Below are 15,081 nucleotides of genomic sequence, written 5' to 3'. Positions count from 1 at the left end.
TATTTCCTCTGTGAAGTCCTGAAACTGTCAGACAGTCTTTGTGTCTTACTTATATTTGCGCGGCTGGTACAGACAGGCAGACATACAGACATCCTCCTCCCCCCTCCCCTCCTCCTCCTCCTCACCAACATAACATAATCTCAGCAGTTGATATAAAATATCAAAACCAGTCACTTCGGCCATGTGTATCAGGCATGAGCGATGTTTAAAGGTGTCCGCCACACCTGCCGAAGAATCCGAGTAAAAGTGACGTTTTTTCTCTCTCAACAATAATTTTTATTAAGCTTTGATGAATATCACACTTTATGCTGTCAGCATTAGTAACACGAAAGCATTCAGTGTCAACAAATAATTATTAGTTATCTATACAAAGCACTGATTTTTCAAATGAATTACTAAATACAAAGTCGGAACGCACACGCATTCCTAATGCTTTAAAAAAAATAATACGGTTTCTTAACATTGCTCTGGCCTTGAACCAGATGTAGAAAGTCGTTTGTAAACAAGCAAGTCTATCAGACGCTGGGAAACTTTGTAGGGATGGGGGATGGGGGGTGAAGAAGAGTGCCATGTGAACTAGTGTGTTTGGCACCAAAAGCAGGCTTTGCCAGCTGAGACGTTGCCAACAGAAATGGCTTTTCCGCTAGGGGATGAACCAAGATGTAAATGCCCTAAGCCTCTTTTTTCAGTTAAAGTCTCATGAATGGTCGGTTAGTCAGTCATAAAGGCTCTTCCCTCTTATTCTCTCTTTCAGCCGGAGTGTTACTGTTAGTGTGTGTGTGTGTGTTCCGCCATATGCGCGCGCGCTCGCGCCGGCGTGTGTGCACGTATGTCTGTGTATGTGTGTGTGTGTGACGGTGTGTGTCAGTGTGTGTCACGGTGTGTGTGTGTGTCAGTGTGTGTGTGTGTGTCTCTCTCTCTGTCTCTGTCTCTCTCAGTGTCTCTCTCTCTCTCTCTCTCTTTGAACGAAAAAGAGAGCAGACATTTTATGATGCTTTTCCTCGCATTTGATAAAACACAATATTGCATTACTTGGGACTCTAAACTTACTACGCGGATATATCATAAACTCTTTCTCCTTTATTTACGCGGTATCATTATCATGGCAGGGGGAAAAAGACCCCCACCCCCCACCCCACCACACACACACACACACACACACACACACACACACACACACACACAAAACAGCGTTAATTGCCAATAATTACGCAAACAAGTTTCCAGACATCACGCATTGACTGAGAAGACAGTACATATATACACGCATGCAGTCACGTGCACACGGCTAAGCACACCTTGACCCGCTCGCTTAGCCTAGAATTCGACATCCAAGAATCTGTTTTTACTGCTTCCTTTTTGCGTCGTTCAGTTCAAGACAAGACTGGATTTTCTCTGGTGCTTCTTCAGAAGATGGTACGCTCAGCTGACAGAGGTAAACACGGCCACGTGATGATGACGTCGTGCCAAAATTAGACACCAATCAATAAACACATTGCAAACTTTGACCAATCCGCTCGCTCAGCCTCATTCTGCCCGACATGCTAGCTGGGTAATTTGCATGGAAAGATAAACAGTGCGCAGAACTGAGCATTTTGTGAAGAAGGCAAGTATAAGAATTTACAGACAAAAGAAAACCATGCCGTTTCTTGGACAGGATTGGCGATCTCCAGGTGACCAGTGGGTCCGTACAACAGAAGGATGGGAGAAACTTCGACTGTGGAGGCTGAAAGTTTTCGAGAATCTCAACGAAAATGTGGTGGCCAGGTAAGAATCAGAATGGCTGTGCATGATCGTCTGCATGACATGAGTCGTGCCTCGTGCAGCTAAAAAAAGACAGAAATCAACCTCTTTGTTTCCATGTAGTGACTGTAGACTGCATGAAAAATGTAGGGTATAAACAGCACACGTGTGTGTGCAATTAGGACAGGCGCGCGTTACTGCAACACAGAGATCAGGATTGGATGCGATCGCAGCTGTGTTTGAAAATGGCTTTCCTTGAAATTTGCACAGTACCAGGATAAAAGGTCAGCGGGGTGAATGCACTGTGGATAATTATTTGATTTGTTGTTGCCATTTGGTCGACTGAGAGTGCTTCAGCTCGTTCTGTTACAAACAGATTTCTATGTGAGATTCGTGCAGTTTCTGTTTGTGAACTTGACTGACACATGAAAATCCGAAGCTGTACACTAACTCTTTCTCTCTCTCTGGGCATGTGTGTGTGTGTGTGTGGGGGGGGTGTATTTGTTCATTTATCTCTCCTATTTTTTTCTCCTCAAATTTCAATCCATATCATTACATTTTAAATGCGCATATGTTGATTTTACAGCCTGTACAATGCAAATGAACTTGATCAATTAGATTTGATTACTTTAAGAAGTACATGCATGTGTATATATAACTTATAAGTCTCCCAGTCTATACCTTAATTGTAGCTTAAGTAAGAGATCAGATGATATTAACAACTTTGCCCGACTACAATTATCTGGCAATTGCCTGGAGTCGTGATTCATTTATGAACACTGCTATATCTAAGAAATCTAAAGACTTATCACAGTTTTCACACCTTCAACCCCTCCCGTAGTCCCCCCCCCCCCTCCCCCACACCCATCCTCCTCTCACCCCCTCCACTTTCAGGGTAATTGTTTTCGAGATAAGTCTCTGCCTCATGGTAGGTTAATATTACTGCTGTGCTGTTCAAGTAACATTATCCAATTATACAGCTGCTTCCTTTCATTAAAATACCAGCTCAGTTCAGCCTAATTAATATGGCTATCTCCAGAAATAGCCCTGTTGAGATGATCTCACATACTGAAAGAAGAGTAAACATTTTGAGATTCATTTAGTGTGACAGCAAGTCTCACACATGTTATCTAGGGAGAAACACTAACTACACAATGTTTATCAAATGACATTGCTATGGTTTTATAATTAACCCTATCATTAAAACTCAAATTTTGACTTTCAATTCCATCCTTTCACAGGGCTAATAGAAGCAACGTTATGTCTGTACAGAGAGAACTGCATGTGTGTCCACAGAATGTTTCTTTACAACTTGTTATTTATTGCAGTGTCCAAGTTCAAACAAAACTTTTGGCACATGGGTTACATGTATTTTCAGTTGTAATATTTGAAGTAACTTGGTTTTTAGTGCTATAACCAGCATTGTTTTGGGAATGTGATGTCCATTGGTGACTTATGTTGGGATAAAAGTAGAATGTGAAACATGCCTTTGTGCAGCTGAAAAGCCAAAAGGGACATAACTCTGTTTCAGACTGATCCGCTTAGCTCTTACAATGGACCTCGGTCCTCACAGACAAACAACAGAACGCAGGCAGCCATACTTCTTCTTCAACAAAGGAACTTCTAGAGAGGTATCTGTTTTGTACAGTACAAATTTGTCGTTTATTTTGTGGTTATACTGTTCTTGCGATGCCATTATCATTGCCAAGAGTTCTAGCTGTTAGAACATACATATGCACCGCTGTTATATTGTAATAGTGTTCTACTCAACAACCTTTCTTTGGCTGAAGAAGTGTGAGTTATTTCTGACCAAGGAACTAACATACATACACGATATTTTTAGATATGACTCAAAAGTATTTAGCATTTTTGTTCATAAAGTACTATGAAAATTACACCTTTTTTTCAAATAGCACCTTTTTTGAAAGGACACCTGTAACAGTGTAAGGAAAGAGCTGTTTGTAAGTCTGTAGATTGTTGGCCCTTTTCCAGATCACTTTGACTGATTGCTAACAAGTGAGGACAAGAATGCCGGCAGAAAGCTCTTGATCTAGCTGATTCACATCTAAATAGAATCCCTTTTTTTGGCTTTTGATTTTGCCCTGCATAATTAACGTGGATGCATGGTTTGTGTTAACAGAAAAAAGAACTGACATCACTGAGTGAGGCGCTGCTGCGTCTGGACATGGCTGGGGCTGTGAAGGACATCCGACGCTCAAATTTTGTTTGCAAGGTAATGTTACAAATCTGAGTTGCCTTTTTGAATGGGAAGATGGCACGTGTGTTGGAAGAGTTATATCTGTGATGTGAGACCCCTCCGATGACAGGCCATTGCTCAATAAAGGACTCCTTCTGTTGTCAATTATCTTTTATACCTAAATATACCTGCAATATAGGAACATTTTTGGCTGGTCCCAAGGGTGTCCTTTCATTGCAAGTACAGTGGAACCTCTGTTTTAAGACACCCCCCACCCACCCACCCAATTTAAGACTTCCCCCCTTTTTTGTTAAATACCCTGTTTTCTCAGGTGTTCTGTTCATAGCCTCTGTTAAGTTACCTCTTTTATTTTTAAGACCTGATTTTGTCAGATTTTGAAGGTCTTAAAAGGATGGTTCCATTGTACCACACTTTTTTTTTAATTTTGGTCCCCCCAAGCAAGTGATGCAATGCTGAGAGCATTTTGAACTTACCTGAAATGACTAGAACCAAAAGAGATGTCATAGAGTATACATTGTACTGTTATTCATGCAGTGTTGCTCACGAAAAGTGAGTCAGTCATGAATGAATAGCTTGGAACTCGGCCAGAATCTGGTCTCTATGTTCCTAAGTATGAAATGTTTGGAAAAACTATGGGAAAGGGGCATGTTTTCAGCTGTGACTAATGGTCTTTCCTTGTGTGCTTGGTCCAATCAACACATGCTCTTTGTAGAGACATTCATGATAGATAAATAAATAAATGTATTTCTCGCTCTCACGGGCAGTCACCATTGTTCTGCATTCATGATAGAATTGTATAGCTAGTACAGAGGGGATGTTATGTTTCTATAATATATACATTTATATCCATGAGGGTACATGCGTACCTTTTTATATTTAGTCAAGTTTTGACTAAATATTTTAACATCGAGGGGGAATCGAAACGAGGGTCGTGGTGTATGTGCGTGTGTGCGTGTGTGTGTCTGTGTGTGTGTGTGTGTGTGTAGAGCGATTCAGACTAAACTACTGGACCGATCTTTATGAAATTTGACATGAGAGTTCCTGGGTTCGAAATCCCCAGACATTTTTTTTCATTTTTTTGATAAATGTCTTTGATGACGTCATATCCGGCTTTTCGTGAAAGTTGAGGCGGCACTGTCACGCCCTCATTTTTCAACCAAATTGGTTGAAATTTTGGTCAAGTACTCTTCGACGAAGCCCGGGGTTCGGTATTGCATTTCAGCTTGGTGGCTTAAAAATTAATTAATGACTTTGGTCATTAAAAATCGGAAAATTGTAAAAAAAAATAAAAATTTATAAAACGATCCAAATTTACGTTTATCTTATTCTCCATCATTTGCTGATTCCAAAAACATATAAATATGTTATATTCGGATTAAAAACAAGCTCTGAAAATTAAATATATAAAAATTATTATCAAAATTTTTTTTTCGAAATCAATTTAAAAACACTTTCATCTTATTCCTTGTCGGTTCCTGATTCCAAAAATATATAGATATGATATGTTTGGATTAAAAACACGCTCAGAAAGCTAAAACGAAGAGAGGTACAGAAAAGCGTGCTATCCTTCTCAGCGCAACGAATACCCCGCTCTTCTTGTCAATTCCACGTGCACTGCCTTTGCCACGGGCGGTGGAGTGACGATGCTACGAGTATACGGTCTTGCTGCGTTGCGTTGCGTTCAGTTTCATTCTGTGAGTTCGACAGCTACTTGACTAAATATTGTATTTTCGCCTTGCGCGACTTGTTTTTACTCGTGTTTGATGTCTAAGAGGGATATATGGTACATAACCATAAGTCACAGCATCATTTCTTAACAAAATATTCTCTTTTGTGTCTCGCCTTTGTCCACTTTAAAGGCCATTAGGTCGAGGTTCTTACGCAGGTGTTTTTTTTGTTCCTGAATTAAATGTTTCAACATTTTAACTTTTTTTTTTTAATCCAAGAGCCTGTGCCAAGGTCACAGGAGGAGAAAGTGAGAGAGGAGTTTTAGATGTCCATAAGGAGATTGGTACTGTTGTACTGTAACATATGTATGCCTTTTGTGTGTGATGTTTTGTTTTGACATTTTGCCAAATGGGTTTATTTTAGTCATACACATACTGGAATAAAAATAGCAAGGACAACAAATCTGTATTGTACAGTTGGACCCCGATTTAAGTCTTCCTCCCGAATAAAACATTTGTTTGTTTGTTTTTTTGTCAGATTTTCTCTTCATAACCTCTGTAAATTTACCTCTATTTTAAGACTCCTTCTTTAGATTTTTAAGACGGGAATTTTGAATGGGGGTTCCACGTACTGTAGTCCCTAAGTAACAGTTCTTGAATTTGTTGTTTTAATCTTTCAGCTGCTGCAGCTGATTCTTGAGAACAAATTTGCAAACCTGAGCGGAACTGCACAGAAACACATCTTTCAGATCCTGGAAGCCACCATCAATGAAGGTACAGGGAGAAATGCAGAGTAGATCTGCCTTTTGCTTGACTTGCATGAAAAATGAACAGGTACAACATCTGAAAATATTACATCATGGCTGATGGGATGCTTTGAGTTTGAAATTTAGTGTTTCTTTCAGTCTACCTGTCTTTGTTTGGTTTATAACGGCAAGGCCAGTTTGCTGCTCATGTATCAGTGAAACAGAAAACAGACCAAGTTTGTTAAAAAGTAGCTTAGTGATTAGGACAAGAGAAAACATTTTAAAAATAAACTACAACCTTTTCGTAGTTACATTGCCAAATTTTTCAGAAAGACGTAATTTTCCCTGACAGTATTTGCTTTCAGGTTAACAACATCATTTGTTTGCAATGGGCGGGGATGTAGCTCAGTCGGTAGCGCGCTGGATTTGTATCCAGTTGGCCGCTGTCAGCGTGAGTTCGTCCCCACGTTCGGCGAGAGATTTATTTCTCAGAGTCAACTTTGTGTGCAGACTCTCCTCGGTGTCCGAACACCCCCGTGTGTACACGCAATCACAAGACCAAGTGCTCACGGAAAAGATCCTGTAATCCATGTCCGAGTTCGGTGGGTTATAGAAACACAAAAATACCCAGCATGCTTCCTCCGAAAACGGCGTATGGCTGCCTAAATGGCGGGGTAAAAAACGGTCATACATGTAAAATTCCACTCGTGCAAAAAACACGAATGTACGTGGGAGTTTCAGCCCACGAACGCAGAAGAAGAAGATTTGTTTGCAATTATTTTTTAATATTGTAAAACTTTGTTTTGTACAGAGCAGCTCTTTCTATGTCGCCTGTGTTTTGCAGCATTGCGCACAGAGTTGAACCTGGGCTGGGCACGTGAGTTGCTGTCACAAGCCCAAAAGGGGCTGGACCAGGGTCAGAACTATCACATCGGCAGTCAGTGTCTGTGGGAGAGACACCATGCATTGGTCTGCAAGCTCTCCAACCAGGTGGCTGCATACCAGCTTAAACAGGTGAGTTGAGCAGGTGTTCTTAGACAGTGAGTTACAGAGGTGTTCTTAAAATAGGTGAATTCTGCAGGTGTTCTTAAACAGGTGAGATACACAGGTGGTCTTCCGTTAGCAAAGAGAAGGTGCATTTATCATTACAAACACAAGTCGCACAGGTGTTCTTTGATTAATAACCAGAATGCTCTCTTTGTAGGTCAAACAGCCGGGTTGTGCGGCTGAAAAGGGCACACAACTCTGTTTTAGACTGATCCACTTACCTCTCACAATGGACCTCGGTCCTCATTGACAAACAGAACACATGCACATGTCTGCATCCGCTATTTATTGCTTCAAGTTTCAACTTTCTTCAGCAGCAAAACATTTTTTTTTCTTTGCAGAGGGACGAAGACAACAGAGTGACACTGTCCGATCTCCCTGCAGATTGCATTCGCAGCATTCTGTACTGCGTGGCTGATCACCGTGACATTATCCACACAGGGCAGGCTGCTAGCAAGCTGCAAGACTTCAGTCAGGAGATGTTGCTATGGCGAGAGCTGTGCCAGTACCACTTCAGCAACCGGCAGATCCTGACCTTCCTCCCGAGCAACGTGGTTGTGGGGAAGGATGAGGAGGAGGACAGCATTGACTGGAAGAACATCTACAAGCGGTGCTACAAGTGAGTGACTATAGTTTCTACAGTGGAACCCCCTTTTAAGAACTTCAAAAATCTGAGAAATTCAGGTCTTAACAAGGAGGGAGTCTTAAAATGGGGGTAAAATTACAGAGGTTGTGAACAGACATGCAATCTCAAAAAGCAAGGTCTTAAAACGGGAGATGTCTTAAAACGGGGGGTCTTTAACGGGGGGTTCCACTGTATGAGAATCAGAATAGATGATGTTCAGAATTAACTTGGTCAAGTTTTTATGAGTTGTGGAAGACTTGCTCACCCTTGGAACTTAAGAATAAGAATAAGAATACTTTATTATCTCATAGAGAAATTCAGGCGTGGTACATAACAATAATACAAACAGGACATTGTTTTTACACAAGACATATAGCACTATATAACAGGGCAGGTTATAAACACACCTCCCACATACCTTTCTGGCCATTCCTTGCATTGTGCTTACGCATTCAGTCATGAACACATCCATGTCTCACTTACACATCGCACACATGGACATTCTTATACGCTCAACTTACCCATTCACACATGGACATTCGACCACGCTCCACTTACACATTCTTATACGCTCCACTTACACATTCACACATGGGCATTCTTATATGCTCCACTTACACATTCCCTCATGGACATTCGACTACGCCCACTTACACATTCCCACATGGACATCTTTAAAGCACTGCGCTTACATATATTCTCTCACACCTACGCGTATAACGGATTATGGCTAAACATCATTGCAAAAAAAATCATAGCATACAATATATCAAAGAAAAAATACGGACGTACATAAAACCAATACATACATGTACATTACTACTGATTGCACTGGCAGAAGAGGGGCTGAGTCGGGTATGTGGATGTGTTTACATGTTGCCAAGGGTGATGGATTTGGGGATGAAGCTGTTTTGCAGCCTGAGTGTCCTAGCTTTGTGCGTGCGAAGTCTACGGCCAGAGGGAAGGAGTTCATAGAGGTGGGCAAGGACATGGGACCTATCTGAAGCTATCCGCCTACTCTTTCTCACCACACGCTTTTCATACAGGGACTCCACACTTGCTTGCTGCCTGCCAATCACCTTGCTACTGACATTCACCATTCGCCCTAAGACATTCCTGTTCTTCACACTCAGACCTCCATACCAGGACACAAAACCAAAAGTGATGACAGACTCGATGAAAGAGCGGTAGAAAGTTTGAAGGATAGAAGGGTTCACATTCAACTTCCTAAGTTTCTGAAGGCAGTAGATGCGTGACTGACATTTTTTGTGTATGAGGGTGGTGTTTGCATTGAAGGACAGCTTATCATCGATAACTGTGCCAAGATACTTATATTCAGTCACACGCTCAACAGTCACACCATCAATCATCAGGTCAGGGACAGGGGCAGGGTTTCTTCTAAAGTCTATCAGAAGTTCTTTGGTCTTTGTCACATTTAGGTCTAAAAAGTTGTCTTTACACCAGGCGTTGAAACGTTCTACTTCTGCAAAGTAAGTTGCGTCACTATTGGAGAGATCTTCTAGCGCTGTATCATCTGAATATTTGATAAGAAGGGTGGAGTCAGTGCCACTGCAGTCGTTAGTGTAGAGTGTGAACAACACAGGGGAGATAACTGTACCCTGTGGAGAGCCTATGGAGGTGGACCTAAGGGAAGAGAGAGCTGTCTGAAAGCGGACTGACTGGGTTCTGTTAACGAGAAAGTTGATAATCCACAGGATAAGCCTTGGAGTCACGCTGTAGCGGAGAAGTTTCTGGGCCATGAGGCAGGGTTGGATAGTGTTGAAGGCAGAAGAGAAGTCTATGAAAAGAATGCGTACAAAAGAGCCAGGTTTTTCTAAGTGTGTGTATGCGTTGTGTAAGAGTGTGAGTGTGGCGTCATCTGTGCATCTGTTCTGCTTGTATGCAAACTGGAAGGGATCCTGATGGGGCTTGACCTGATGGAGCAGTCTAAAGAGGACAATGCGCTCAAAGCACTTCATAACAATAGAGGTGAGAGCTACAGGGCGATAGTCATTCAGGGTTTTGGGCTTGTTGTTCTTGGGGACAGGGCTGATCGTAGAGTTTTTCCAGAGTCTAGGCACAGTGCAATCTTTCAGAGACCAACTAAACAAACGGCTAAAAACAACGGACAACTGACAGGCACATGATCTCAAAACTCGTCCACCGATGTTATCAGGACCAACTGCTGTCTTTACATTCAACTTGCTAAAAAACCTTCTCAACAGTCTTGCCTTGAATTTCAAAGTCCTCCTCATCACCTGCCATACTACCTTAAGCTGGGAAGTCACGCTGTCTAAATCATCCTTCAAATCATCTTTCTCGAATCTACAATAGAACTCGTTTAATTTCTCAGAAAATTCAACCTGTTCTTTCATCGGCATGCTATTGCTACTGGATTTTGATTTGGCCTGTCCTGACAAACTTCTGGTGCAAACAGTGTAGACCAATCACTAACGAGCAGTCTCTCCAACGGGATCTATGCCAGGGAAATCGTGCGAATGACTGACATCCCAGTGAAAATGAGCTCAGATCTGAATTTTTGGCACTACATGTATCTTTCAAAAATGAGCACACTGGAGCGGGCTATCGGCATTGCTGATGTGATCGTGCCCCTCAGTACACAGATTACCAACCACGTGTGATTGCCCTACAATGTCACATGTTTGCCTGGATGTTTTGAAGGAAAATTCAATTATAACCAAAACCAGCCGGAAAGCTAATACGGACATGAGCACTCTAAACTGAGGACAGCAACAAAAAAAAGTTATTGGGAACCAGTCTTCTTTTATCATATTTCCCATGGTCTTTCATTTTAATTTTTGCCTATTTTGTTGTTGCCTTTTCAGTTGAAACAAAGCTAGTCTGGAATTGTGTAATGTGTGTTTCAGGCGTTTCGGGAAGAAGGAGACTTTTGCAGATATGCTGGCCATGTGCACTCACTGTTGCAGCATTTACTGGCAGGTGAGTCATGTTTCTACCTGTGGTACATGTATTTTTCTGTGTGTGCGCTGCGATTTTTGGCATATTCTGTATTTTTTACCTATCGGCAGGAGTTGTAGTTGGAGGCACTGACCTCGTCTGGTTGTGAACTGTGCTTTTAGTCATGCAACAATTTCAGGGTGAAAGCCAGTCTCATTGAGTTGGTTTAAGCATCCAGTCGTCTATCCTGGCTATATTTATGTGCACATATAAATATGTTAAATTTGGGAGGAGAAATCTATGATATAATATAATAGATCAGAGTGGTTGTTGATTTTTTCCAATCCATTTTCATTTTTCAACCAGAATCTTATTGAAATTACTGGTTATTATGACGTCTCATTAAATTGTTACATTCACTTCATTTGTTTTTGTTGTTGTAGTCCCTTGGCCATCCTTGCATCAGTGACGTGGAAGCAAAGTCAAGAGTGCTGTCCCCTGAAGACTTCATCAAGTTGTTTCCCTTATAAATATGCAAAAAGCTTGAAGCTGGATTTAAAAGGCTAGAAGATGTACTTAAAGCACATGCAATGCAACTGGTTGCCGATGCATCAACAGACTGGAATACTTGAAGACTTTGCTGGCTTCTTCGTTGTTAATATTTGTGTCTCATTCAAGAGGTTTATATCCCCCGAAAGCAGCATGTGGCTGTCTGAATGGCGGGGTAAAAACAGTCATACACGTTAAAAACGTGGGAGTCTCAGCCCATGAACGAAGAAGAAGTGGTTCATACTTTGTGATGGCGACAAAACACTGCTAGAGTCCTGTGAATGCCAAAGATTATTAGTTTATTCGCATGCTGGGTATTTCCTTATTAAGATGGCTAGTGTAATCTCAATTTTTGTATGTGAGCAAACATTTTGCAGACTTCTCAAGAGATTTAACATCTGAGTTTTATTTGTTTTCATATTGAAAACCTCTTATATAAGTGATTTCAGTCTCTCTGTTTGTTGATTTTCAATTACTCTATCTGAAAAGGCATTCTGTCTGCAAATACGGTCTTGCGAATATCTACCTCTTCTTTGCTGAGCACAATAAACGCTGCTATGTGGTAAACGTTCTTGGTGATACAAAGTCACTATGTGAATAGGTTAACTTTGGTCAATATATAGCAGTACATGTACAACTAAACCTACTGTTAATTGTTAGTGTCTTTTTATCTCTAGTGAATGCAAAATAGCTTTATGTGAGAATTTGGCAGTAAACATTCATAATTGGCCGGGTATGAAGATTACATTTCTGTGATGAAAATAAATACACAAAGAAATAACGAAAACAACAGACCAGCCTCTTCCTGTCTTTCCCCGATCAATACAAAAAGAATTTTTGTTTGTTTGTTTATTTGTTGCTTAACGTCCAGCCGACTACGCAGAGCCATATCAGGACGAGGAAGGGGGGATGAAGGGGGCCACTTGTCAAGCGATTCCTGTTTACAAATGCACTAACCCATTACTTGTGTCCCAGCAGGCTTTAGTAAAACTAAATTAATACCTACTGGAAGATTACCAGTTTCCAGTATGTTAAAATAGGCTTAACCTATCTACTGCTGGACTTACATCAGAACACTAACAGATTAAACTATACATGAATCGCGAGACAAGCGGCAAGAGAAGAGATTTTTGAAAAAATACAGGTGAATGAGCAAGAAGGCAGAAAAAAGAAAAGAATTCATGAAGAAAAAGAGAGCATGACAGGAAAGAGGAACCAAAAATCTACCTAACAGCAAACTAGAAAGCTCCTGCGGTTCCAAAAACAGGAGGGGCCTTTAATTTCATAACCGCAGTGCCCCACTGCGGGAATACAAAAAGAAGCAAGCTGTGATAGAGTAGAGCTTGTCTATAACGACCACTCAAGGGACCGACCAAAAGCGGCCTTTATAGACAGGTGGTCATAAAGGAAAGGTGTATTACAGAGAGAAAAAGTCGGTCAGGGACCCTTAAAGGTGGTTGTTTTGGACAGGTGGTCGTTCTCAAGAGGAGGTCGCTATAGGGCAGGTTTGACTATTTGTTTTGAGAGGACTAATTTGCTTCGAACACAATTTTGTTCTCAGCACACAAAGATGCTCATAAAGAATGGTGTACTGCACCATGAATAAGGATGGCACGAGCAGTGTTTGCTTTTCCCCCCTGGTATCTCAACTTCTCAGTCAGAGAAGCTGATTATAGTGCAATGAAATAGACTAGACGTTTTCTGGAAATAGCACATCAGAGTTTGTTGTTCATCCCGGTCGCAGGAGTAAAGCCGATTGGAAGCGTGGAATATTCTCCAGGTGTTGTGAAAAGCTTGTCAAGGGGTTCTTACTCTTCCAGACAGCTGAAAATCCTGAAAGAGTTATTTTCAAAAAATCGTCTATTGTATATATATGTACATGGTAGACAAGGGCCTTCTGCTTACACAGTTGTATTATATGCACAGCAGCAAAAACCACATCTTGTGTACAATGATGCAGATTTGAAGAGACTGTTGTAAATCAGTGATAATTATCCATCCATTGTTTTGAAGTTGCTGATCTGAAAACTGTTCTTTTTGCTCTGATGTGTTCCTGCGCTGTAAAGCACTTTGTTTGTATTGAGTGATTTAAGCTTTGTTGTTAGAGTTTTCATGATCTGTAGCTCTAAATTCATTGCATGGTCTCATTGCTTTCAGTGCAGTGCTTACGTTTGTTTTTGATGATTTCATTTTACCTGTCTTTTGATTGACAATTTTGTTGTTGTTATTCATGTTTTTGAAAAAAGGTCAAGATCTGTCTGCATATACACCTAAATGTGTTCATACTCTCTCGCAAATTTTGGAAAAGAATATCCACAGCAAGCTATGAATTCAGTATTTTTCCATTACATTTTGCTCTGTAACTTTTGTACTTTCTGAGTTTGTGTGTTTTGTGTTGGCTGCCTCTCCATTCCGCTTTTATACCACTTGTGTGTCTTTTTTCTTGTTTGTTTTTTGTTTAATTTGTTTTCACTGTAGACTGTACTCAAGTCAAATAATGTCACCCAGATTTCACATCGTATAATAATGCATTGATGGCACAAGAGCAGAGAACGTGCTTGGGTATGAGCAGCATGCACTGTGGTGCACATAATGGCTTACTTGCGTTAACTCTCTGCCCTGTGTCCAACAATAGATGCTGTTTTGAAATATGCCTGTTAAGGTTTTAATTGACTTCGGAAGAGTTGCTCCCCTTAGAAGCAAAGAGGAAAACATTTGTCTCTGATCAGTGGAAACAAGCATCTATTTGTCTTTGTGATATGTTAAAGATGGAGTGCGTCTGGGAGAACTATTGAAGCAACAATTTGTCTTTTTGCCTCAGATAAGGATGTAAACAGTCAAAACATTTACACAACTATCACACACATTTGGTTTGCATATCCTGACAAAATGTGATTTACATTTCCCGCCGTAACACGATCCGGTGCTAAAGACTGTGTGCGACATGCCAAAATGGAACCAAATACAACTTTTTACAATTCTCTTACGGAATCAAACACAATGTCTTGACGTAAACTAGCCAAGATAGAAAGGACTCTTGTCAAGACGACTCGATGTACATGTTGGTTTTTGAATAAAAATCAGTTCATGTGCAGGACCGTGCCTCAATTACTGGCTTTGGCTTTTTATGTCTTACCTACGCTATCCTACCAGGACAAAGATAAAAACTAATTACAGTAGACTTCCACTATATCACGGTCTTTGGTGTCCAAAGATTTGAGATCGCGATATATCCGATTTGCGATACTTTTGGTGAAGGGGGGGTCCGCGACACCAAAAAAAAAAGTTTTTATTTTTTAATTTTTTTAGTCGGTCTTATGTCTCGGTTTTAACATGCGAACAAAGCAAAACCGGAACACCAGACACACATCGCCCCCCCCCCCCCCCCCCCCCCCAACCTTGTTGAAGGTTGGTCCTGTTTTTTTCTGGGTCCAAGAGGTCTTCGCGATATATCCGAATTCGTGATTGAGTGGACCGTGATTTAGTGGAAGGCCCCTGTAGTCACAAAATTGCAGTGTTCAACTCCTTGTAAGAAACTCAATGAATTTTGGTAATTTTCTAAATGGA

The 15,081-nt window shown here is 41.0% G+C and overlaps 1 protein-coding gene across 1 annotated transcript; it reads left to right on the top strand.

The window, feature by feature from the left end:
- Positions 1-1,446: 1,446 nt before the first annotated feature.
- LOC138966628 (F-box only protein 32-like) lies at positions 1,447-15,081 on the top strand. Its single transcript, XM_070338916.1, has 8 exons — positions 1,447-1,767; positions 3,275-3,374; positions 3,884-3,976; positions 6,309-6,402; positions 7,219-7,388; positions 7,763-8,040; positions 10,935-11,007; positions 11,409-15,081. Exons 1-8 carry the CDS (start codon positions 1,640-1,642, stop codon positions 11,493-11,495), a joined length of 1,023 nt encoding a protein of 340 aa, XP_070195017.1. The 5' UTR covers positions 1,447-1,639; the 3' UTR covers positions 11,496-15,081.

The sequence above is a fragment of the Littorina saxatilis genome, linkage group LG5, assembly GCF_037325665.1.
Source record: "Littorina saxatilis isolate snail1 linkage group LG5, US_GU_Lsax_2.0, whole genome shotgun sequence".
Classification (NCBI taxonomy): domain Eukaryota; kingdom Metazoa; phylum Mollusca; class Gastropoda; order Littorinimorpha; family Littorinidae; genus Littorina; species Littorina saxatilis.
This window is presented reverse-complemented; position numbering and strand designations above follow the sequence as displayed.